Below are 26,509 nucleotides of genomic sequence, written 5' to 3' on the forward strand. Positions count from 1 at the left end.
GGAGCAACAATAACATTTGGTTGCCATAATTTAAATGCCTGCCAAGTCACATGTACAACATATGATTTTTGAGGGGCTTCTAGTTTGGAGGAATGAAACAAACAGATAAATGACAGGGAGATTCAAAGTGATAGATAAGGGAGTTGCCGTCGTGGTGCAGCGGAAACGAATCCGACTAGGAACCATGAGTTTTCGAGTTCGATCCCTGGCCTTGCTCAGTGGGTCAAGGATCCAGCATTGCCATGAGCTACAGTGTAGGTCGCAGACATGGCTCACATCTGATATTGCTGTGGTTGTGGCGTAGGCTGGCAGCTGTAGCTCTGATTAGACCCCTAGCCTGGGAACCTCCATATGCCACAGGTGTGGCCCTAAAGATAGAAAAACAAAAAAGTGATATATATAGAGGGTACTGGCAGAAGATGAATCGAAGAGTCTACCCTAAAGACACAGCAAAAACATTCAGAGAGAACACAGCACTTTATACATTATACCTAACTACAGATGTGATAAAAAAAAAACTTTCTTTAGCAATAAAGCATTTATTTATTTATTCTTGTCTTCTTGTCTTTTCTAGGGCCAAAGCCATGGCATATGGAAGTTCCCAGGCTTGGGGCCTAATCAGAGCTGTAGCTGCCGGCCTACACTAGAGCCACAGCAACATGGGATCTGAGCCATGTCTGCAACCTACACCACAGCTCACAGCAACGCCAGATCCTTAACCCACTGAGCGAGGCCAGGGATCTAACCAGCAACCTAATGGTTCCTAGTTGGGTTTGTTAACCACTGCGCCATGACGGTAACTCACATAGTGAGAAATATTTTAACATCACAACTTATTACACATATTTATATAAATACCAAAAGTTTCAGAAACCAACACTTATTTTTACTATGTATAATATCTTCTCTATTGTTTTCTATTCTATTCCTCTTTTATGTAATGCTAGTCACGACACATAAAACTGATTTTGCAATTTCACCAATGGGAATCATTATCTATGAAAATATAAACAGCTGCTTCTCCTAGATATGTTAACATTTACACATTTAAATACTCTAATAGTTTAAATTTCTACCTATAAATGGATGAATCTCAAAATAATGAATGCATGAAAAACCCAGATCAAAAATTATACACTGATTCCATTTGTATAAAACTATAGAAAATGCAAACTAACACAAACTGACAGAGAGCAATTCAGTTGTGGCTTAGGGATAGTGGCCAGAGACGGAGTTAGAGGGAAGGATTACAAAGGAGGATGAGGAAGCTTTTAAGGGTTATGATTATGTTCACCAGGTTGATTATGGTGATGATTCTGCAGGTACATACGCTAAGTCAAAACATATCAAAGTGCACACTTTAAGTATATGCAATATACTGCATATCAATCATACCTCAATTAAAATGTTAAAAAACAAACAAACTGGAGTTCCCATTGTGACTCAGAAGAAACAATCTAACTAGCATCCATGAGGATGAAGGTTCAATTCCTGGCTTTGCTCAGTGGGTTAAGGATCTGGTGTTGCTGTGAGCTGTGGTGCAGGTTGCAGATGTCACTCAGATCCCGTGTTGCTGTGGCTCTGGTGTAGGCTGGCAGCTATAGCTCTGATTGGACCCCTAGCCTGGGAACCTCCATATGCTGAGGCTGCGGCTTTAAAAAACCAAAAAATAAAAATAAAAAAATAAAACTGTGAAGTTAAAAAAAAGAACAAAATGAAAACTCATCCATTGCTTAATCCAGTAATGGATTAAGGAATCAAGTTATTTCTGCGTAGCCAAAAAGAACTCATTCATTTACTTATAGGAGAGCATCGAAGTCTCTCTTTACACTTGGTTTACCTTTGTATACATTAAAAGAGGCACAGGACTGATAAGTCTCAATAGTGTACAGTAAGTAAGTCCCATGACTGGTTGAAAATTTAAGAAAGAAAAACTTTTTTTAAAAATATTTTTTTTAGGGCTGCACCTGCTGCATATGCAGGTTCCCAGGCTAGGGGGTGAAGTGGAGCTACAGCTGCCGACCTACACCACAGCCACAGCAACACCAGATCTACACCACAGCTCACGGCAATGCTAGATCCTTAACCCACTAAGTGAAGCCAGGGATCGAACCCGCAACCTCACGGTTCCTAGTCGGATTCACTTCTGCTGTGCCATGATAGGAACTCCTGAAAGAAAAACTTGTAAAAAAGCAACCAGAAGACCCAACAAAACAATATATCACATAATGCAGAGACAAAGTTCGTAATGTAAAACAGACCCAAAGGGCATCAAAGAAGTATCAGCAATAAATTTTGTTAGCATATGGTTATCATGGGCTAAGCACTTTCATGTGCATTATCTCATAGCAACCCTTAAAATATGATTGCTATCTCAATTTTATAGGCTCAAGATACTTAATGAACTTCTACAATGACCTACAGCTAGTAAGTGGCAGCACCAATTCTCAAACCCACATCTAACCCCAAAGTTATGCTTTTAAAAACTACTCTACTGAGGTAAAGTTCAGATAAGTGGAAAATAACCTTGTGATAATGCAAGAATTAGACATTAGTTTATTTTTTTTAATTTTTAAAGTTTTTTACTGCAGAAAGCTTTATTGTTTCCATTTGGTCTAAGACTTGGGAGAGGGCTCCAGGGTGGTTAAAACAGTGCCTTGTGGTGGCAGAGGGGCTTCTGGTAGAAGCCCAGGCACTAGAGGGGCTCCTCAAAGGCCATTGGGCTCCAGAGGCTCCTAGTCATTCTTGAGGGTGAGCCTTTCAAAGAGGTACTCGCCCAGCCCAGCACGGGGACCAGACAGCTTGCAGAGGTTGGTCAGGCGGTCGCCCATCTTCTTGATGAGCTTCACCTCCTCATCCAGGAAGTGGCTCTCCAGGAAGTCACAGAGGTGGGGGTCTGTGCTGGCAGAACCGAGGGCACGCGGATTTGGAAGGGCCTCGTTCAGGTTCTTCTCCAAGAGAACGGCAGCTTCCATAGCGTCCTGGGTTTTACCCTGCTCATCTTGAGATGGCTTCTGCACGTCCTAGAAGAGGGTGTGGCCACCACACTAGTTTTGCATTTTCAAGAGATGCTCCAAGCCCTTGCGCTTCTCCTCGACCAATTCATAGAAAAAGTGGCTCACACCCTCCAGAGCCACATTGTCGAGGTTGAAATTGAGAGGTAGGTGTAGGAGGCCTGCAGAAGCATGTTGATCAGGTGGTTGATGAAGGCATCCACCTCGGTGGAATAATTCTGACCAACCTAGGAGCTCATGGTTGATTGGCAATAAGGAGTTAAGCTCAAAATATGGTGTTGGCTGGTCCCAGAGACCGAAGATATCTGAGTGGCTAATTCTGAAGGCTGTGACTGGAAAAAAGGCTGGAGGGAAGTTGGAGGTTGGAGCAAGCGGCATCCCTGGGTCTCTTCATCTAAGTACTGTTGAAGCAAGAGACAGATCCGAGGGACCACCTAGTGCACAGCCTAGACATTACAGTTTAAATTCTACTTCCTGCAACCACTTCACAGAATGTCTAAGCTTATCTTTTTTTAAAATAAAAAGATAAAAAAGGGGTTTCATGGTGGCTCCACGGGTTAAGGATCTGGTGTTGTCACACCTATGGCTTGGGTTGCTACTGTGGTGCAGATTCCATCCCTGGCCCTGCGAGCATGGCCAAAAAAAGGCTAAAAAGATTCAAATGAACATACCTGATTGTCTGAGTAAGAAAGTTGCCTGTGGGTTTCCTTCTGTGAGGTCCTGCTACCCAGAATAGCTCCAAAACTACCAGAACCCTGAGAAGGTTTCATGGCTAGTGAAAAAAAAAAAAATTTCCAGATCACTTACTTTAATAGAAACAGGAAAAATAAAACAAATCAAAGTGCTTATTAACCAATTCTTTCTGATAGAAAGTACGTCTGATATGTACAGTTATTAAAGTTTGAGCTGGAATTAAGTAAAAAATATAACTGTAAAAACTTGGGAACATGTAATAAAAGGATACATTTTTTTTTTTTTTTTTTTTTGTCTTTTGTCTTTTTTTGTTGTTGTTGTTGTTGCTATTTCTTGGGCCGCTCCCGCGGCATATGGAGGTTCCCAGGCTAGGGGTCTAATCGGAGCTGTAGCCACTGGCCTACGCCAGAGCCACAGCAACGCGGGATCCGAGCCGCGTCTGCAACCTACACCACAGCTCACGGCAACGCCGGATCGTTAACCCACTGAGCAAGGGCAGGGACCGAACCCGCAACCTCATGGTTCCTAGTTGGATTCGTTAACCACTGCGCCACGACGGGAACTCCAAGGATACATTTTTAAATGCAAAAAGAAAATGCTAGAAATTCTCCTATATAAATAATTGGTAATTAACACTACAGAAAACTTAGTCACTGTGTATCTACAGCCTGAACATTGACACTGTGGATGCCAAGGACATGTGTCAGAACCAATGACAGATATATTTTCAATAATGCAGACTCAAAACATTCCCTTTAAGTTCAGCAAAGAGAATAGCTTCTATTCTAAAGAAATCAATGCTCGTTTAAAGAACATGCAAGGCAATACATATACATGAATTTTTATATACTTGAAAATGTATTTTATACTTTAATTTCCCCTCATTTGATGATTTTCTGGAATGTTTTAATTTTAAAAATCGGAAACAATGCAGAATATCCTTTTACATATCTTGTTGCACTACTGGAACAATTTCTGTAGGCTAAAACTCCTTAGAATAAGAACTGGTGGGGTAAAGGATTACAATGTTTGCCTGTCTCTCTGTCTATCTACCTACCTACCTATTTTGCTTTTTAGGGCCATACCTGCAGCATCTATCTATCTACCTATCTGTCCACCTATTATCTATCTATCTATCTACCTACCTATCTATTTTGCTTTTTAGGACCTACCTACCTACCTACCTATCTATTTTGCTTTTTAGGACCATACCTGCAGCATATGGAAGTTCCCAGGCTAGGGGTCAAGTCAGAGCTGCAGTTTCTGGCTTACACCACAGCAACACCAGATCAGAGCCACAGTCTTGACCTACACGATAGCTCATGGCAACACCAGATCTCTTAACCCACTGAGCAAAGCCAGGGATTGAATCCACATCTTCATAGATATTACTTGGGTTCGTTACCACTGAGCCACAAAAGGAACTCCCAAGAATGTACAATTTTAAACTAAATTGATATTAACACTATTCCTCGAAAACAAAGAAACAAACAAAACTCCACGCTCCTACCAAATACATGAGAGTATCTTGCCTCGTCTCACACTACTGCCAACATGACAGTATGAATTTGAATGTTTAATCAGTGAAGTGGAGAATTTTTTCATGTTTATGGGCTGTTTTTCTTCCTGAATTTCCTATATGTCCATTTCTCTACTGAACTGTCTTTTTCTTACTTATTTGGAAGGTTGGTATTTATGTATTAGCAGTATTAACTCTGTCTTGGTGGCTAATTTCCTTTGTCTTTTTTTTTCCCTTGTCACAGAGATCATTTATATTTTTTACACAGTCCAAGTTATTAATCTTTTCCTTTACTGATTCTGGTTTTTATGTCATACTCAGAAAGGTCTTTGCCATCCACATATTATATTAAAATTCATTCTACCCTTTTAATAATACTTTTATCAGTTTACTTTTTTTACACTCAAATCTTCGATCAATGTAAAATTCATTTAGATGAAGGAATAAGATAAGGATCCAGTTTTCTGTCTCCTTAAATAGTTAGCTAGATATCCCATTTATAGACAACACTGTTTATCAAATATTAGGCTTTTTTCTCATTGATTTCAAACACTGGACATTATACTTTAAATGCTTTATACTTTTCAAAATATTTTATATTCATTATCTTAGTCTCTGCAAAGTATTTATTACTTTTGGGCAGCTACAGCAACTTAAATCTGAAAGATCATAACAAAACTTGCCCAAGAGTATAAGAACAAGTTAAGTCCATCACTAGCTACTCTAAAAGCATCAATGACTTAACTGAGTACCTAACACATTCCAGTCATGCTTTGCATTTATGAGCTCTAATTCTTTATTAAGCACCAAAATTAATGTGATGTAACATTCATTTTAGATATAAGGAAACTGAAACTCAGTTACCATGGGAGCTGCCCAAAAAGTACACAGGAAAAAACAAAACAAATACACCTAGGATTCAAATGTAAATCTGTTTAGGTTCAAAGCTCATGTTTTGCCATGTTGTTCAGACTCAAACTTGGGTCTCCAGTTTACTGTGCTTTCTTTCCCCTCTGATATATTTAGAAACATGCTTTTCTTACACATTATCAATTCTTAAAACTGATTCAAATGGAATAAAACTAATACAAAAATACATAGTCCCTGACATATTCTAAAACTTTTAAATAGTACTCAATTCTCAATTCTAAAATTCAACATTTAGAAAACTGACATAGTTCAGATTTAGTAACATGAACACATAATGAACAGGAACTAAATGGGAAACAACCATTAAAAAATTTTTTAACAAGAAAATAGTGGGTCAAATAGATATTAATTAAATACAAGCAAGGTAGCACTGCTACGTCTCCATTTTATTAATGTTGTATTTAAGTTAAAAAACTCAAAATGTGAACCACAAAATATAATAACAAAGTACTGATGATGAAAGAGCTAGAGACTAGTTAATCGTGAAAAACTCAATTTAAACAATAGATTATGCCTAAAAAGATGCATATAGTTTTGGGGTTTTTTGGGCTTTTTAGGGCCGTACCCACGCCATATGGAGGTTCCCAGGCTAGGGATCGAACCAGAGCTGTAGCTGCCAGCCTACACCACAGCCACAGCAACACGGGACCTGAGTTGCATCTGCAACCCATACCACAGCTCACAGCAATGCCAGATCCTTAACCCACTGAGCGAAGCCAGGGATTGAACCTGCAACCTCATGGTCAGATTCGTTTCCGCTGCACCATGAAGGGAACTCCAACATACATTTTTTTTTTTTAATGGCCACACCCACAGTATATGCAAGTTCCCGGGCCAGGGACTGAATCTGAGCCACATCCTTTAACCCACTGTACCTGACCAGGGATCGAACCCATGATTTCACAGCTACCCAAGCCGCTGTATATCAGATTCTTTCTCATTTTTTGTCTTTGTTGTCTTTTCTAGGGCCACTCCCGAGGCATATGAAGGTTCCCAGGCTGGGGGTCAAATCAGAGCTGTAGCTGCTGGCCTACACCACAGCCACGCTAGATACAGGTTGTGTCTGCAACCTATACCACAGCTCACAGCAATGCCAGAACCTTAACCCACTGAGCGAGGCCAGAGATCAAACCTGCATCCTCATGAACGCTAGTCAGATTTGTTTCCACTGAACCAAGACGGGAACTCCAATTTTTTTTTTTTTTTTAAATCAAAACATTTTAAGTGAAAGGGATTGGGGTGGGTAGAGGAATTTTGATCATACTATGTAATTTTCTATACTACTGTTTTCATAGCAAGAATAAAACCTTGGAGTAAGTTTTATATAAAAAAGTAAGAATGAAAGATTTATGTAATAGGGTAACTTTTCCCAACTGTAGTTTAAATCCTATTCCTTTTCTAGGCATACTCTTGTGGAATCTTTAGGGTATTCCACATATAAGATCACGTCATCTGAGAACAAAGATAACTTTACTTCTTCCTTTTCTTTTTTTGTCTTTTTTCTTTTAGGGCACCACCCACGGCATACGGAGGTTCCCAGGCTAGGGGTCCAATCCGAGCTGTAGCTGGCGGCCTACACCACAGCCACATAAACACAGGATTTGAGCTGCATCTGTGACCTACACCACAGCTCACAGCAATGCCAGATCCCCAACCCACTGAGCAAGGCCAGGTATCAAACCAGTGTCCTCATGGATGCTAGTCAGGTTCCTTAACAAGTGAGCCACAACAGGAACTCCTACTTCTTCCTTTTCAATTTGGATGTTTTTTATTTCTTTCTCTTAACTGCTGCGGGTAGGACTTCCAGTAATATGTTGAAAAGAAGGGGTAAGAGAGGGCATCTTTGCCTTGTTCCTGATCTTAAAGAAAAACCTTTCACTTTTCCATCCATCACTGAGCTATATGGACTTTTCAGAGGGCCTGTACTATGTTGAGGTAAGGTAGTTTCCTTTTATTCCTATCTCGTTGACTGTTTCTATCATGAAAGAAAGTAAAATTTTATCAAATGCTTTTCTGTGTCAAGAAGATCATGTAGTTTTTGTCGTTCATTCTGTTAATCTGATGTATCGCATTGATAGATTTTTCATATCTTGAACCATCTTTGCATTCCAGAAAAAAACCCTACTTGGTCTTGGGGAAGAGTCCTTTTAATGAGCTGTTGAATTCGGTCTGCTAGTATTTTGTTGAAAATTTTTGCATCAATATTCACAAGGGATGCTAATCTACTATCTAGCAATATTTTTTAAAACTGCTAATATCAGACCCTAGGATGATTAGTGCTCACCTGCATTAAGTCTGTTTTGATGGACCGCATCTAGAAACAACCTCATTTCCTCTGCATCCTTACTCGGTACTTTATCAATAGACAAGAAGCTGTTATCTTGTAGAGTTAACATTAGGCGGCTTTGTTTTGCTCCACTGGGTCGAAGCACCACATTTTTAATGTTATGACTTAGCTGATCAACACAAAAGGAAAAGTATTTTATCATTAAAAATGAATTATAATCAAGTATAATAAGTTGTATAATGAATACTAAAGTTTATATTTTCTAAGTTATATTTTTTTCTTTTCTTTTCTTTCTTTCTTTTTTTTTTCAGCTATACCCATAGCATACAGAAGTTCCTGGGCCAGGGATGGAGCCTGTGACACAACAGTGACAATGCAGGATCCTTAACCCACTGAACCACCAGGGAGCTCCAACGTTATAATTCTTACTCTTTCCCATATTAATTTTTTTTTCAACCAAAGAGAGTTTCCATTTCTTGATACATTTAAATCAAAGATTTGCCTTTTGGGGGAAGCAGACACATACTATAAATTTACAGATTAATCCTAGCACTCTTGATCTTTTGGTAGGGAACTGTGTATTTTCAGGTATAGTTATAAAGTTATAAAAACTAACAACTAGTAAGTTATGAATTTTCGGAGCCCAGATCACCAGTTCACCAGTTCAGAAAGCCATACTGGATTAGAGGCTTTCTTTTACTTTCCTCTTTTTTGAAAACAAAAGCTTCTAAGATACCTAGCAAGTAGTTTAAGCAGCTACCATGTAAAAACATATCCTAATCCAAAACATAATCCTCAAAAGAATTCCATTTCTCAAAAATACATCAACATAAATCTTTACCAATGTTAGAACATCTTTTTTCTTTTTTAACTAAGCGGGCTCATTTAACTTTGATTGAATTGAAAAGATTATTAGCATCCTAGAATTTTCTTAGTTTACTCCTCCCACTACCCAGAACTGGTTCAATCACTTTCTTTATACTTTTCCAGACTCTGGATATGTGCTATTAAGTGATAACTTTTACTTTCTCTTGGCTGATATTTTTCCAAGACAACATTAGTATATCTTGCAGTTTCTTTTTTATCCTTAAATAATTCCTGCCGACTAGGCATCCTTATTCTCTAACATTCTCCTTCAGCAGGCATATACAAAGGTTTCTAAAGCTGCCTTTTCCTAAAGACCCTCTGAACAGCATAAAGAAAGCAGTAATAGCATTTCAAAATTTTTTAAAATTAGAACTGACCTTTGACAAGTTTCAGATAAAGATGAAAATTTTACCAGAGTTAATTTATATTTCAAATTAAATTTTTTTTAGCTTTGAGGTAGATCTTAAATACATGAACTTGACTAGAAATTCTATCATGAAACACAGTAACTAGCCTCTGAGCTTTAACTCCAAAATATTTAAATAAGCAATTTAGCATGCAAAAGGAAAACAGATTGCATAAAACCATTATTTCAGTCAATATACAATTTTTTTGCAAATGAAAGTTAAATGTAAGAGAAAAAGTTTGTTAACAAACAAGATGAGAGTAATCTTGATCATTTCAACAACTGAAAAATTCTAGCCAGCCCTACAATTTTAGTTAACTACTCATATGGCGAGGCCTCTCAACCTTTCCTAAGTCTAGATTTCTCTGCTGGAGCATCTGTCATGTTTACCAAATGCCTAGTAGACAACAATATCTGAATGCATGACACCCAAGACAACTCATCTCTCCCAATCCTCACACTCCAATTCTTCTCCTCTGCTCCCTATCACAGAGAAGATGAAGAACTGAGATGAAGGTGTAATTACAGGTAGATTCACTTTGCTGCTAAAGATCTGTCTGCTTAAACATTTAAATATTTTCCCAATGCTACTTTGGGATGAGGACTGAAAAACTGAAATATCTATTTGAAAAAAGTATTTCTTTCACTGAGATGGGCAACTGGTAGATATATGTATGTGATAGAAACTGTCCTTTCCATTACCCTATCATCACCTTCAATCTATTTAAGAATATCTTTGATACATAAAGTCATAATTTATTTTCACAGTGTAAAAGCAAAGATATATGGAAATTTTACTTCAGCTCAGGTTCTCAAGCATATAGTTTTATAAAACTGCTCCTCAAAAGAGTATTTTAGAATATTATACTTTTATATAAGCTGATTAACAAATATGGAATTTTTAAGTGCAGAAGAACATAAGATATTATGTCCTTAAATTCAACACAAGTAGGTCTTGGTTGCACAAGATAATAGCACAGAAGTGAAAACAAAATTAACTACTTTCTGCTAAAACAATGAGATCCCTTCCAGCGTTGTCTCTGCAGCAGCACAGGTTTGATCCCCAGCCCGGTGCAGTGGGTTAAGGGAGCAGCACTGCCATAGCTGCAACTTGAATTCGATCCCCGGCCTGGGAATTTCCATATGCCATAGGTGCAGCCAAAAAAAATAAATAAATAAAGTAACAATAATAATAATAATATCCTTCAAAGGTTTGTGGTTAGAAGAAAACAGCTGTAAGGATTACTTTGAATCATCATCCTTGAACGGTACACCACAACCTTTTGCAGGATTATTTAGGAAGTGGAAATTAAGAAGACACTGGTAAGTTCTATTAAAGGTTAACACTAAATAGTTATTTATCTATCATAAATAGTTATTTATCTATCATATGTGTCGAGGGGAGTTAAAAAAGAAAAAAGAATAACTAAAGTTATCCTAACATAGCTTTAAAAACAGCTTAGATAGATAGTATCCAAACTCAGCTTCCTCCCACAAGTTTTCTTCTCAATAACAGTGATTGCTTACTACTCTTTATTATACACCATCAACAATTCTGCTGAATAATTTATAATATATACCTAATAGTATTACTGTCCTGTAAATAAGAAGCAAGAAATATTGATCTAGGAGGGGGACTACCATGATACTTAATATGCTACAGAACAGCAATTCACTAAAGGATGTGCTTGAAGATCTATTCCAGATCAAAATTTGAAATACCTGAAATATCCTTGGAATTCCTCCAGTATTGTAATGAACTACTAGGCTGACTTTATTCTCTTTTTCCACAATTTCAAAGGATCCTTCTTTCCACTTTGTAATCCCAGTCTGCATACTTCGAATTCTGATAGGACCTTGTATCTTCAGAGGAGACATACTTTCTTTAAAAATAAGTTGCTTCTGGCCAAATTAAAAAGCAAAAATACACCTTCACCTGATAGATTCTAAGGAAGAAAAATAAAATAAGTTAGCATTTACTAGTGATTAAAACAAGAGTTTGAAAGAGGACACTGAATGAACCATCTTACTTCCTTTTCTTCATTTCAATAAATTACCTTTCATTAGGCATCCTCAAAGGCTTTGATTAGCTGGATGGCAAAGATAAGGAAGACAACTAAAGCAGTCAGTGACATTCAGTGACAGAATTTCCCCACCTGTTATTTTTTCTGAACATGTTTTCTCCTTTGCCATGTACCTGTGTCTATCAGCACCTAGATTTTGCATGATGCACCATTAACAACCATATTGCTACTACTAAAGGCATGCCAATTAGGACTACTAAAGATTCCACTCTCAACACAAGTACCCATGGCAATATGACCAATGTTTACCCTCCTTCATGATGCTAAAGGATCTTGAATTTCAAATGTAAGTAAAATAATATTTTCAGTGAGTTGACTGCATTTCGTAGAATGGAGAACCTACCAAAATATCAATCATATCACCAAATGATTCCTTCTACCAGTTGGTAGGCTAAGCATATCCATATGCATAGAAGACATTAAATGAAAAATTGTGAGAATAATGAAATTAGTTTAATCTAAAGAATTATATTATTTGAGAAGATCATTAATTCTCTAGGGAAAACAAATTAACAAAAACAAACCCTCTTCCTGAGATCCGCCTACAATTTATGTTTAATATCACCATTCCTGGAAAGAATCTTTACTAATTTTATCCTTGACAAATGTTCAAATTTCCTAAGTGAACTTCTAATACTTAAAAACGACTTGCAGAGGAGTTCCTATTGTGGCGCAGTGGTAATGAACCCAACTTGTATCCATGAGGATGCGGGTTCAATTCCTGGCCTCATTCAGTGCGGGTTCAATTCCTGGCTGTGAGCTATGGTGTAGGTCACAGACACAGCTAGGACCTGGCGTTGCTATGGCTTTGGTGTAGGCCAGCAGCTGCAGCTTCAATTTGGTCCCTAGCCTGGGAACTTCCATATGCTACCAAGTGTAGCCCTAAAAAGGAAAAAACAAGATGGACTTACAGAAATGATAGAATATCTAAGACTCTTCAAACTAGCTTACCAGATGTCAGCAAGTAAATACAATTATAGTAACAGATAAGCTATCCAAAAGTGTATGTGTGTTATACACAAACACACATATATGCAATCATCTAACATTAAAACAGGATTTCCCAGAGCTCCCATTGAGGCACAGTGGAAACTAATCTGACTAGCATCCATGAGGATGCAGGTTTGATCCCTGGCCTTGCTCAGCAGGCTAAGGATCCGGCGTTGCACATGAGCTGTGGTGTAGGTCGCAGAAGTGGCTCAGATCCCACGTTGCTGTGGCCATGGTGTAGGCCAGTGGCTACAGCTCTAATTCGACCCCTAGCCTGGGAACCTCCACACGCGGTGGATGTGGTCGTAAAAAGATAAAAACAAAAACAAAAAAAACCAAATAGGATTTCCCATTGTGTATCAGCAGGTTAAGATATGAACTGTACATAGGTCACAGATGCAGTTTAGATCAGGTATTGCTGTGGCTGTGGCACAGGCCTGCAGCTGCACTTCTGATTCAGCCCCTAACCCCGGAACTTTCATATGCCATAGGAGTAGCCGTAGAAAGAAAAAGAAAATTTAAAAAAAATTTTTAATAAAAGTAAAACAAAACTTATACTACAGCCTTCAAATCTCTAAAAACACTGCCTCTAATAGATTCTTATTTATAATTTAACAGATTAAAAATCACTAATTTTGCATCTGCATAAACAACTCAACCAGAAAAGCTATTCATAGTGTATGTACAAAGGAAAAACATACTAGGTCTAGATATGAGGAGCCAGCTCTGTCACTTACCAATCTGTAACTTACCTTTCCTAACCATTAGTTTTCTCAATTATAAAATGAGAATAATAAATACTATAGTGTTGCAAAATTAAATGAAGTGACACAGACAGCAGCTTTAATATGAATAGAGTTAGCGTCCACTTTTTGAATTTATTCCTTGTCTGCAACACCTTTCTCCAAAGATCCTAGACAAGTAAGTTGTTAGCAAGGGTCACCAACTCACTGACCACAGAGGCAAGGTAGGTGACACACGATTTAGGCAAACAAAATATGAAAACCACTAGTCAAATATAGCCAGTTTTACCACGTAAAAACATTGAACCTAGCATTGCCAGATCACCTAATTTTTCAAAAAAGTGACAATCAAATTTTTAGGGCAAACTGTCAGTTTGAAATTGTGGGCACGGAATTCAAAGGGTTTAGTGTGTTTTTTGTTTGTTTTTTGTTTTTGGCCAAGCCTGTGCCATGCAGAGTTCTGGGGCAGGAATCAAACCCACACCACATCAACAAGCCAAGATGCTACAGTGACAATACCAGTCCTTAATCCACTGCGCCACAAGGGAACTCCCCAGTTATTTTTAAAAGCCACGAATCAAACAAAACCCACCTGAAGGTAGGATATAGCTTGGGAACCCCTGGTCCTAGGCCTCTAGGTGCTGTACAACAAATAGCTAGAAATAAATTTAGAGAGAGACATGAAAACACTTTGAATAGTTAAAGGTATTAGGCATTTTAAGTCTGTATTATTATTCACTCATCTCACAAAAATTTTTGAGTGCCTAACTGTCGCCAGATTTAGACAGTGTAATTGGCTAGGTATATGAATCCATCAAAGTAATAGAGTCCACACTGTTTACAGACCTGTCTGTTAAGATAACATTTTGCTAAAGTAACTACAAAATTCTGGCCAGAAATGAGTGTTTATAATACTTTTTTTTTTCCAATTAGTAATTTGATGCTTCATTGTCTAGATATAGCCTTGAGATTTTTTTCCACTGTCTCTCAGCACTGCCAGGAATACTGTGGTCCCTCTTCTAGTCCAGCTGCCCATGCCAGAAATATGAATTATCTTTGACTTTTCTCTTGATGACTGGCACTGGATTGGAAATGGAAAGTCAAGATAAAGTGGTCAATCCTACCTCCATATATCTTCCAGATATCTTTACAACGAACTGCAGATCAAATAACATCACTCTCCTCGATATCATTCAACAGCTCCCCAATGCCCCTCATGATAAAATCTAGACTCATTAACATGATCATAAATACCCTTCATGATCCAGGCCCCGCTTAGCTCTCCGCAGCAAACACCCCAAACCCAGCCATCCAAATTACTTATAATTTCCCTAAAAAAGATATATGTTCTCATGCCCTTATACCTTGGCACACCCTATGGTCTCTGGAGGATTTTTACTTACTCTCCCCATTCCCCATGACCCCCCTTTCTTTTTTCTCCCAGCTATAAAATCAAAACTCAGTTTTGATATTATCATCCTAATGAAGCCTTTCTTAGCTACCTTTCACTTTTTCTCCTACCCTATATCCGCGCTGCATGTTTAATGCTTTTCTCTTCAGTAGTATCCTGTCCTTACCTCTAGTAGTGCATTTATCACATTGCACTATAAACTGTTTTTGTCTCTCTCTATATAGACTCGGCTATGTGAAGACAAGGAGTATGTTCTTTAATCTCTGCATGCCCACTAGGACCATGCCTGGCACACAAGAAATAAACTCATTATTAAAAAAGTAATAAACAAGGAGTTCCCTTCATGGATCAGAGGAAATGAATCTGACTAGCATCCTTGCAGACATAGACTCGATCCCTGGCCTTGCTCAGTGGGTTGAGGATCCAGTGCTGCATGTGAGCTGTGGTGTAAGTCACAGACAAGGCTCAGATCTCATGTTGCTATGGCTGTGGTGTAGGCCAGCAGCTACGGCTCCGATTCAGCTCCTAGCCTGGGAACTTCTACATGCCACGGGTGCGGCCCTAAACAGACAAAAAAAAAAAAAAAAAAAAAAAAAAAAGGTAATGAACAAATCAGCACTACTAACTTTATTTGATTTACTGTTAAAATATATAGCAGGAGATACTGGAACCATAAATAATGCCCCCCTCTTTTTTCTTTTTCAACCACACCTGCAGCATATGGAAGTTCCCAGGCCAGGGATGGAATCTGAGCCACAGCTGCAACCTATCCCACAGCTGCGGCAGCACCAGATCTTTAACCCACTGCACTAGGCCAGGGATCGAATCCATGCTGTCTCAGAGACAACGCCAAATCTTTGACCCGCTGCTCCACAGCGTTAACTTCCCATAAATCCCTTTTTTATAGGCAATATAGATTATATTTACTAAGCTCTTTACGAAAGTACCATTCTGCACTGCATACACATAACTCATCTTTTGAATGCTACATCTAGGCTTTTTCTATGTACATCTGAATTTCTCCTAAATGCAAAGCTATCCTCCTATCTTGTTAAAATTCAATGAAAGGAAAGTCATTTATGAAAAATAAGAATACGCAGTTACAGAATGCATTATTAAAATAAAAATATTTGCAAACCTGCCTAAACTGCGATTCATATAACTTACAGCTCAAGGAAGAAATTCTACCTTAAGAATTTTATCAGGAGTTCCCGTCATGGCTCAGTGGTTAACGAACCCAGCAAGTATCCATGAGGATGTGGATTCGATCCCTGGCCTTGCTCAGGGGGTTAAGGATCCGGCGTTGCCATGAGCTGTGGCTTTCGTCACAGATGTAGCTCGTATCCTGTGCTGCTGTGGCTGTGACGCAGGCTAGCAGCCACAGCTCCGATTTGACCCCTAGACTGGAAACCTCCCTATGCTGCTGGTGCGGCCCTGAAAAAACAAAAAGAAAAAAAAAAAAGAAAAAGAATTTTATCAAATTACGTCATCTCTCCTTATATGTCATTATGGGTCCAGGTGCCAAATTAAAAGGGATTAACATAAAACTCCCATTATTTTAGTGTCTTCCTTACAGACCAAGAGTAAGTAAAGGACAGTGACATTGAATTCCTCCAATAAAAACGCATTTTAAAAAATTAGATTATTTGGAGTTCCCATCGTGGCTCAGCGAAAACAAATCTGACGAGTATTCATGAGGATGCAGGTTCGATCCCTGGCCTCGCTCAGTGGGTTAAGGATCCAGCATTGCTGTGGCTGTGGTGTAGGCTAGCAGCTGTAACTCCAATTCGACCCCTAGCCTGGGAACCTCCATATGCCATGGGTGTGTCCCTAAAAAGACATTTAAAAAAATTAGATTATTCAACAAAATTTAGAAGCAATTATTTCAAAATTCAATAAAATACATAAGAAATAAAAAACTCCATTGGTTACTTCTGTTTCCCTCCATATAATTCTCTCTATATGCAATACATGATTTATCTACATAAAATTCTCAAACATTTTGATGCAGAGTTTTGGTTAAGTGTACAGAATTTTACTTCAGATAGTTAACTTTTCTTAACCATTTCTACTAGCAATCTCTCTTTAAGGAAAAAATCCTAAAAGGTATAGGACATTAAAATGGGAAAAATCATAAAAAAGTTTTTATTGCCTCAATCTAGTCTATTATCTGCTCTTACATGAAATGGATTAACTATTTACTTTTGTGCATTCATCATATTATCAGGGCTTGCCCTACTAGGCTAAGAGAAAAAAAACACTGTTTCCTTTTCAGTATCTAGCATGATCCAGAAACAGTTACACTTTCTATGAACCCAGGACAAAGACAAGGTTTCTTTGAACTCTGTGACGCTAATTCACTATCAAAGCGATATTAGGAAGACAAAGTACAATAAAAACCAATTATTCTTTAAGAACATCCAAAGAGATTCCCGGTTCCCTAAATTTCCTTAACATTATTAAAATTAATGTTTAATTTTGAGCATTCTATGAAAGCTCAACGAGTAACATTGGCAAAAATGTTTCTATACCCTCCACAGTCATTTAAATGCTCATATTTGAAAACATTCTTATCCAGGGAATTCCCATCCTGGCGCAGCAGAAACGAATCTAACTAGGAAACACGAGGTTTTGGGTTCAATCCCTGGCCTCGATCAGTGGGTTAAGGATCTGGCATTGCTGTGAGCTGTGGTGTAGGTGGCAGATGTGGCTGGGATCTGGCATTGCTGTGGCTCTGGTGTAAGTGGACAGCAACAGCTCTGATTAGACCCCCAGCCTGGGAACCTCCATATGCCGCAGGTTCAGCCCTAAAAAGAAAGAAAGAAAGAAAACATTCTTATCCAAAGGGCATTCTGTGCTTTAAGAAAGCATGCTAAAAGCATAAAACTATTACTACAGAATAGAGGAAAACTGTCGATTCTTGCCAATTTGCATACTCTTGAGAACATATATCCAAAATAAATACATCACTTACTTTTCAGTGACTTTTACTGAAAAAACCCTATGTAATAACAATTCACCTTTATTCTGATCCTTGTGCATAAAGCAATGCACTCTTCTTGGGGGAACTACTCATATTCTGCAGCTATGCCAATTCTCTAGAAAGCCATCAATTCAGCTAAAGAAAATATAAGTGTGCCTTTAAAAAAAAAATCCAATTTAAAAAATTAAAATTTAAAAAAGACAAAGATTAACCCTCTGACTATTTAAAAGCCACAAACTACTTTACTGAAGATTTCAAATATAATGCTCAAGACACGCACACACACAATCAACAGAACTCCAGGGACATATCTGCTTTACAAAATGAAAAACTCTGAAGCCTGTACCAATCAATTTGTGTCTTTGTTTATTTACTCCTGCTACATTTTGAAACTAAGAAGGCAGTGAAAAAACTGTATATCCTTTGTTGACTTTATAAACATTGGCACATAATGATGTCTTAAATCTTAAACTACCATTTCCATGACATGTCCACACAAATTTCAAAAGGTGGGTAAACTTTTTTTTTTCACCTTTCTTTCAAAACTAACCTCATATGCTTGTTTCTCAAATTTAAGCCTCTCTTAGGAGTTCCCTGGTGGTCTAGCAGTTAGGACTCGGTGCTTTTGCCACTACAGCTCAGGTTCAATCCCTTGCCTGAGAACTGAGATCACAGAGCAGCCAAAAAAAAAAAAAAAAAAACCTCCAGCTTGATCAAATTTAGGCCTCTCTAAATAAGCCCCAACTTTCCCTGAAGTTCTATCCAAACATTTCCCACCACCTTCTTGAATGCTATAACATCAACTTTAAACTCCTTTGTTCACTTAGTAAAAAATAATTTATTAAGCTACTCCAATTTGATGACACTATGATAGGCATACAAATGTGAACATGACACAGTCCATGCCCTCTTTAGGAGACTCCCCAGACTTCCTTACATCTGTCCTTCCACCATCACTCAAGCACAGAATCTCAGCATCAGCTTTAACCTCATTCTCACTTATCTAAAGCAGTCTTTTCATAGTTACTACCCTAATTCGGAAACACATCACTCTGCCATCCTTCCCATCTACTGTTTATTAAACAACATTTACTAGTCACAGTGCTAAGCACCATATATGCAATATCTCATTACTTTCATAATAAACTCGAAGAACAGGGATTATCATCTCCATTTTACAAATGAGGAAACTGAGTTTCAGAGAGATTAGGTAATTTATCCATGGTTACAGAGTCAGTAAGAGACAAAACTAAGTCTAGCACCAGAATCCATGTTTTAAATTTTTAACCATTACCATAATGAATCCTCAATGATGTGCAGTAACTACTTCAAGTCTCCATTCTCTCAGCATTTTTCTATCCAAAAAATTATTTATCCCATAATACCCCTCCTAAAGAACTACTCTTTTTTATCTCTTACCAACTAAAGTGTGCACTTGTTGTCTCCTTAACTTTCTTGCTAAAGGGGAGGGGAGAGGGAGGGGACCTGTCTTATTTTCTTTTGTACTCCAACAAAATAATAGGCATTTAGTAAATGCTAAAATACTTGCTGCTGATGCTAATTCCCTTCCCAAACATTAAAAAAAAAAAATTCTTATCAAGGTATGAATACTTAACATGGTACCTACCCTCTTAACAAATATTTAAATCCACAATACAGTATTGTTAACTATAGGTATAATGTTGGGCAATTATCTCTAGAACTTATTGATCCTGCTTAACCGAAACTTCCTCCTAAACATTTTTAACAGCTCATCACTACCTATAAAATAAATCCAAATGTCTATGTTTGGCCCTATTTTTAATTCTCTCTTTCTCAACACAAATCCTATTCTACACAAAATATTAAATTTTAGTATTTTCTTCCATAACCACGACCAACCAGTTACTTAAATATGGAGTTTCCCTTTATCTGCTTTGGAAACTGCATCTTCACTGGTCTTGCAGTTTAACCTTTTAAAATATATAAACTACTGCTCTGATTTCTAAGGGCTTTCTCTCCTAAAAAGATCCACAAAATAAATGCACAAAGAAATAAAATTAGTGTGGTGGCTGGAAGTGAAGAGAGAAGCTGAACTAGAGAAATTTTATCTCCAATTTAGAGTCTAAAATCTGAATGATTTGATGACATAAGAATGGGTAATATCATCCAAAGCTGGATAACCCTTTGGTTTTTTGTGTGTTCTTTAATTTGTCTGCAGAGTGAAATGGTACTTGTCATTGTTGACAAGAATTTTAGTAAGCTGGTGTTTCCCAAAGGCATGATGGGTCTTAGAGCAAGCTTCAATTTACTTATTCATTTACCAAATTCTAAAAAAACAGAAATGAAATAGTTCCTAGCCTATATTCTAGTAGGAGACAGACTGTGAATAATCACACAAATAAATATATAATTACAAGTTCTAAAAAATGATATAAAGTTAAGGGCATGATGAGAGATTATAACAGGAGTAACCAATTTAATACTAGGGAGTGGTGGAAGTTAGGGAGTATCAAGAGAGGGCTTCTCTGAGGAAGTACCACTTAAGCTGAAAATTGAAGAATGAGTTAATTGGGGGGTGGTCACGCTAGGACAATCCAAAACAGCACATATAAAGGCCCTGTGATGGAAAATAACTTGGTGTGACTAAGGAAATGAAAAGTAGTGTGGCTGGAGTTTACTGAAGAAGAGGATGGTGCAAGATACACCAAGTAAAGCAGGAAAGAATCAAGTTATGTAGAATCTTGTAGGCTCTAATAAGGATTTTGAAATTTAATGTAATAAGCACTAGGTAATGGGAAATCCACTGAAGGTTTTTAAGCAGAGAAATGACATGTTACTGCTGAACGGAAAAGTGATATGGATTGTCTGGGTTTGGGGAAGGGAGTGAAAGGAGCAGGAATAGAAGAAATTAGGACAACCAGATATGAGAGTACTGAAATGATTCAGCTTAAAACACATTACAATAACAATAATGCCTACTAGCCATTTACTCTGTGCCATGTGCTTACCATGGTTATTTCATTTAATCCTCACAGCAATCCAATAAGGTGATTACTACTCCCATTTTACAGATGTGTATATAGGGAACCAGTAACACTAAGTCCAGGTGAAAGAGGATTGTGGCTTGAACTAGAAAAATGATACTGAAAATGTACAGAAATGGATTCAAGACATATAATGGAAATAGAATAAATAGAATCTGAAGAGGATATAGATACACGGGATGAGGACAAAATTAAGAATGGCTTTCAAGGAGTTCCTGCTATGGCTCAGAGGTAACAGACCTGACTAGTGTCCATGAGGACACGGGTTTTGACCCCTGGCCTTACCCACTAGGTTAAGGATCTGACGCTGCTATGAGCTGTGGTATAGGTCACAGATGCAACTTGGATCTGGCATTGCTGTGGCATAGGCTGGCAGCTACAGCTCCAATTCGACCCCTAGCCTGGGAACTTCCATATGCTTTGGGTACAGCCCTAAAAAGACCAAAAAAAAAAAAAAAAAAAAAGAATGGTTTTCAAGTTTCTAGGCTATGTGCATAGATAAATGGAGATAGCATTTTATGTAATGGAACACTGAATGAGAAAGCATTTGAGTATGGAGAGAAATAAACCTTTAGTTGTAGACATGTTCTACTGTAAATGTCTAAGAAAAAAAATCAAGTTGAGATGTCCAGCAGACAGTTGGCTACTTAGATCTTGAGCTGAAAACAAAAGGAAGACACTGGAAATAAATATTCTTAAGTCATCAATATACAGGTGCAATTTAAAGCTTAGGCTGGAAGGAAAACCTAAAAGGAGAACAAGATCTAAGACTGAACCCAGATACCCAAAATTAAACATCTCTTGCTACAATTATCAACTACTTTAATTCACCGGACTTTTCAGTCTTCATTCAATTTTACCTTTCAGCAGAATTCAACACTTTTTTTTTTTGGTTTTTTGTTTTTTGTTTTTTTTTGGCTTTTTAGGGCCACATCCATGGCATATGGAATTAGTAGGCTAGGGGTCCAATCGGAGCTGCAGCTGCAGGCCTACACCACAGCCACAGCAACGTGGGATCCAAACCTTCTCTGCAACCTACACCACAGCTCATAGCAATGCTGGATTCTTAACCCACTGAGTGAGGCCAGGGATGGAACCTGAGTCCTCATGGTTACTAGTCTGGGGTTCGTTACCGCTGAGCCACTATAGGAACTCCCGGAATTCAACACTACTGATAACTTCTTTCACCTTTTCTACAAAACTTGTACTCCTCTATCCAGCTACGAAATGCCAAGAATTCCTCAGTGCCCCATCCGAGGTCCCCTTCCTTTCTAGCACTGTACTCTTTTTAGGCAATTTCATCCACAACCAGAGCTTCAATTACTTTCAACATAACAGATATATACATATAGATATAGATATATATACATGCACGCACAGACCTGTATATAGTTATATACACACACATCTGCCTATATATCCACTCAGAACTCTATTCTGAGCGCAAACCCAGTATAATCAACTGCCTACTTGACATCCTCTGATAGCTTTTCCAGTTAGACATGTCGGATAGTGCCTCCACAAAATAGGCATTTACACAGAAACTACATTTTGAAAGGATTATAAAATTACTCCAGGCCAACTCTCCAGAAAGAGGATTTTGTCATCAATTATCTTTTCGTGTCATGACCTACAACGGGTAAACCTGACAATCTGATCCGATGGCTAAAGATGGGGAACAACCAACCAAAACCACGACAAAAATACAATTCATGCTTTTTAGTTAAGAGATGGTTAAGGGAGAGAAGATGAAGAATGGTCAATAGAATGAAACAGTATCATGTCCCAAGGCCTGATGGACGTGCGGCAACGGAAGTCACCTTAAGTGATAGCAGGCCTCGCTAAGGGGGGCGCAGCGGAGGACAGCCCCCAGCAAAAAGGAGCCAGGTTTGAGTTGCGGGGGGGAGCGAGTGACAGTAAAAGACCAGGTCAAAGGAGGGGGAAAGCCTGGGGGAAGACCCAAGTAGAGTACCTGTGAGGCCAGAGGGGGCGTCGCGGGGATGGGGGCGGGCTGAGCAGCAGCCGGACGAACTCCAGAGGAGTGAACGCCGAGTGGGCGGACCGCAAGGGGCGGGGGGTGGGGGGGCCAGGGTAAAACGGCTCTGTGGAGACGCTCGCCGGGCCCGCCTTACCTGTGCCCGCGAGTCCGGAGCGCCGGACAGGCCTGCCGGAAGCACGGAGTCCAAGCGGAGGGGGAGGAGCTGGGGGTAAGGAAGGAAGGGACACCAAACACGAAAGAGAGGGGCCGCTCACTCCCCCAGTCAGGGAGAGCGGCTGATGGCGGGAACTGTGACCACACGCAAACACGCACGCACGCACGCACACTCGACGCGACCAGACGAGGTGCGTGCGCGAAAGCCTGGAAACTCCGCCCCTCCTACGCCCTCGCCCCGCCCCAGCACCGAGGGAAATCTCGCAGAGGTAGCCCCGCCCCTGTACTGATCGTAGTACGCACGCGCACTATCCATCTCACGCACTTTGCACCGCCCACCATTTCCCTCCGCGTCAGCCCTGTTGGGCATGCGCACTACTTGTCCCCTCCAGACTGCCGGGTTTTTCCCGCCCTTTACTGGCCTCTGGAGGAGGCTCAGAGTTCACGCCCCTCTATGGGGATACCTGCTCCGAGCCGGGGAATGCGAGGACTAGTAGGTGGCAGACGTCCTTCTGGTCCTGAATCTTAAGGGACAAAGGATAAACTCTAGGACTGTTAACTCTTTGGAGAGCTGAGAGGCGGGAAGAGGTAGTGTGGGAGGGGTCAGAGGTGAAAGGTCAGAGGGCTGCGAAGGGGGCGGAGCGAGCCGGAGGCGGATGGCGGCTGCGGCGGCTCATCATCTTTGGCGGCAGAGGCGCTGAAGCTGGGACGCGAGTCCGGCGCGTCCGGCAGTTGGAGGAGAGCGGCGGCCGCTCCCAACATGCACAGTCTGGCGACGGCTGCGGTAAGTGCCCGGGCCGCCAGGCCTGGGGCCCAGAAGCCTTCCTTAACCCCGCGTTTCGGCCTTCTTTTCCAGCTCCCTGTCTCGGTCCGGGAGTCCTGCTCCTCCTGCCCTCAACCCGCGAGGCCCGGGCCTCCCTCCTCGCCGCGCTTGGCTGTGGCGGAGCAGGCCCCCGCTTTCCTCGCCGGCCGGCTCTCGCGGCCTCTGGCGTGCCGCGTAGTGCGTTCTTTTCAGGCCCCGGGGCCTGGTCCCGCGGCCAGAGCGCCTCCTTCGCAGCCCCGACCCGCCATTCATTGATTCATTTGCTTGACCAACAGTTTCAGGGCGTCAGTTGCGTGCTTGGCGTCGGCGGAGCGAGGGGAGTTCCGCAGTTTGTCTGACATGACCCATGCTGTCGAAACTCCCAGCCTAGGCACATCGCGGCGGGGAGGAAATGGCTTTTAGCTCATGCCACTTGCTTTACAGATGCAAAATCCGAGACCCGGAGAAGTGAACAGTTACTACGTTTGACTTTCGATTCTCTGAGATTACAACCTTTTTTCACATCTCGTTTTACCAGCGTGATCTTTCACCAAGAAAAACAGTGTAAATCAACCTGCCTGAAGTAATCCTATGGCTTCCCATTGCATTGAGATAATATCCAGACTCCTTGCCTCGGCCTACAAGGTCCTCCCTGAACGTTATGTTCCTGACCCTCGTTTTCAGTCTCTTGTCACTGCTCCGCAGGCTCCAGCTACACTGGCCTCAGTTCCATCTTTTCTCCCTATGCTTTTACACTCCAGCTTGCACCTTCTGATCTCTATTCCTAGAATGCTCTCTCTCTCACACACACACATACTCACACACAGACACTCCCCCACCTCCTTCCTTTGCTATAGATGTCGGCTTCTCTTCCTCAGGTCTCTATCTCAGTCTCCTTGCCTGACCACCCTATTTGAAGTAGTTCTGGTAGTTTCGTTTGTGGCTCAGCGGGTTAAGAACCCAACAGAGTGTCCATGAGGATGCAGGTTCGATCCTCGGCCTCCCTCAGTGAGTTGAGAATCCGGCGTAACAGCAAGCTGCAGTGGAGGTGTCAGAGCGGCTCAGCTTCTGCGCTTGCCGTGGCTGTGGTGTAGGCCAGCAGCTGAAGTTCCAATCGGACCCCTTGCCCGGGAACTTCCAGATGCTGCAGGTGCAGCCTAAAATGAATGAATGAATAAATAAAGTAGTTCTGTAACCCCCAACTTTTCTCTGTTAGAGTACTCACCCTTCACAGAATTGATCCCAATTTGTAATTTGTGTGTTCATTTGCTTATTTGATATTTGTCCCCCGTTTGAGAGGATACATGGGGTCATGTGGGTCCTGTTTGTTTGGTTACCCTGATGCCAGGACAGTTCCTGGCACAAAGTTAGGGCTCAAATACTTTGGTGAATGATGGTGTCGATGAGGGAGACGACTACTGAGAGCAGAGAGCCGTTGTGGGAAAATGGGATCGTATGATTTGAGCGCGCTCTTCTGAATGCCCGTTCCACTTTAGTTTCACGAGGGTGAAGTGGCTTAAGGCAAGGGTAATGTACTGAAGTTGCATTACCAGGAAAAATGATATAAATCCTAACTAGAGAACCAAAAAATTGCCTAAACTTTAAATATAAAAAATGGAAAGGTGAACTGAGTGCAGCTTTGGACTATGGCTATGGACAACATTGTCATCTCCAGGGCCTATGACATCTCTGCCTCCTGAGCTCTCAATTAGGTGATTGCAATTTCCTCAGCTTTTTGGTGTCTTCTTCTTCTCCCAAATTATATGTATAATTTGTATAATTCTGGAAGAAGCCAGTCAGAAGATGAGGTTGCTGCTTGTAGGAGAGGGGCAAGTTAAACAAGGGATGCTTGTCCTTCTCCAAAATTTGATTGTATCTTTTCTAGGCTTTGATAGCTGGTCTTTCCCCTGTGCCTCCCCCAAGTCTACCTATTCAATTTCTTTTCTTTTCAGTTGCTCTCTAGTACATCTTTTGAATGGCCATTAAAGTTGTACTTCTCTACTTATAATGAGTACTCAACACGTTTCTTCGGTTAAATTTACAATGCCTTGCCTTTAGTTAAAAATTGAGTTTTTAGGTACACTTTCACCGGTTACGCTGTTTGGATCACGCAGAAGCTCTAACAAGTTTCTTTGTACCACTCATTCGCTAGACTCTTTGGTTGGTGAGGAGACTAAAGCATAGAAAAGTTGAGCCAGGAGTTCCCGTTGTGGCGCAGTGGTTAGCGAATCCCAACTAGGAACCATGAAGTTGTGGGTTTGATCCCTGCCCTTGCTCAGTGGGTTAAGGATCCGGCGTTGCCGTGAGCTGTGGTGTAGGTCACAGACACGCTCAGATCCCGCGCTGCTGTGGCTCTGGCATAGGCTAGCAGCTACAGCTCCGATTCGACCTCTAGCCTGGGAACCTCCATATGCCAAGGGAGTGGCCCAAGAAATGGCAAAAAGACAGGAAAAAAAAAAAAAGAAAGAAAGAAAAGTTGAACCAATTCTTAATGCTTTCCATTAGGCGAAACTGCCTGTATGATTCTGATCTGGATAAAGGGACACTAATGGTGCATAACACGCACTAAAAACTGAAAAGCGTTGATAATATATGCAACAAT

The 26,509-nt window shown here is 40.2% G+C and overlaps 2 protein-coding genes and 1 pseudogene across 7 annotated transcripts in view; 1 reads left to right on the forward strand and 2 right to left on the reverse strand.

The window, feature by feature from the left end:
* The window catches only part of USP37 (ubiquitin specific peptidase 37), a 97,679-nt gene extending 74,336 nt beyond the window's left edge, over positions 1 to 23,343 (reverse strand). For 2 of the 6 annotated variants that reach the window (XM_013984488.2, XM_005672200.3), the window contains exons 1-5: positions 23,086 to 23,322; positions 14,126 to 14,189; positions 11,439 to 11,662; positions 8,441 to 8,612; positions 3,686 to 3,786 (exon numbers count right to left, since the gene is read on the reverse strand). In XM_013984488.2, the coding sequence (XP_013839942.2) occupies positions 3,686 to 3,786; positions 8,441 to 8,612; positions 11,439 to 11,594 (429 nt within the window). In that variant the 5' untranslated portion in view covers positions 11,595 to 11,662; positions 14,126 to 14,189; positions 23,086 to 23,322. Of the gene's footprint in view, positions 1 to 3,685; positions 3,787 to 8,440; positions 8,613 to 11,438; positions 11,663 to 14,125; positions 14,190 to 23,085 lie in introns of all 6 variants that reach the window. The other 4 variants (XM_005672197.3, XM_003133658.6, XM_021076475.1 and 1 more) reach the window with 4 other exon arrangements.
* Positions 1,624 to 3,636, reverse strand: LOC110257197 (annotated as a pseudogene).
* The window catches only part of CNOT9 (CCR4-NOT transcription complex subunit 9), a 31,850-nt gene continuing 28,807 nt past the window's right edge, over positions 23,467 to 26,509 (forward strand). The window contains 1 exon segment of the mRNA XM_001925220.5: positions 23,467 to 23,889. Coding sequence (XP_001925255.3) covers positions 23,866 to 23,889 — 24 coding nt within the window. The 5' untranslated portion in view covers positions 23,467 to 23,865.

The sequence above is a fragment of the Sus scrofa genome, chromosome 15, assembly GCF_000003025.6.
Source record: "Sus scrofa isolate TJ Tabasco breed Duroc chromosome 15, Sscrofa11.1, whole genome shotgun sequence".
In the NCBI taxonomy this organism is placed as follows: Eukaryota; Metazoa; Chordata; class Mammalia; order Artiodactyla; family Suidae; genus Sus; species Sus scrofa.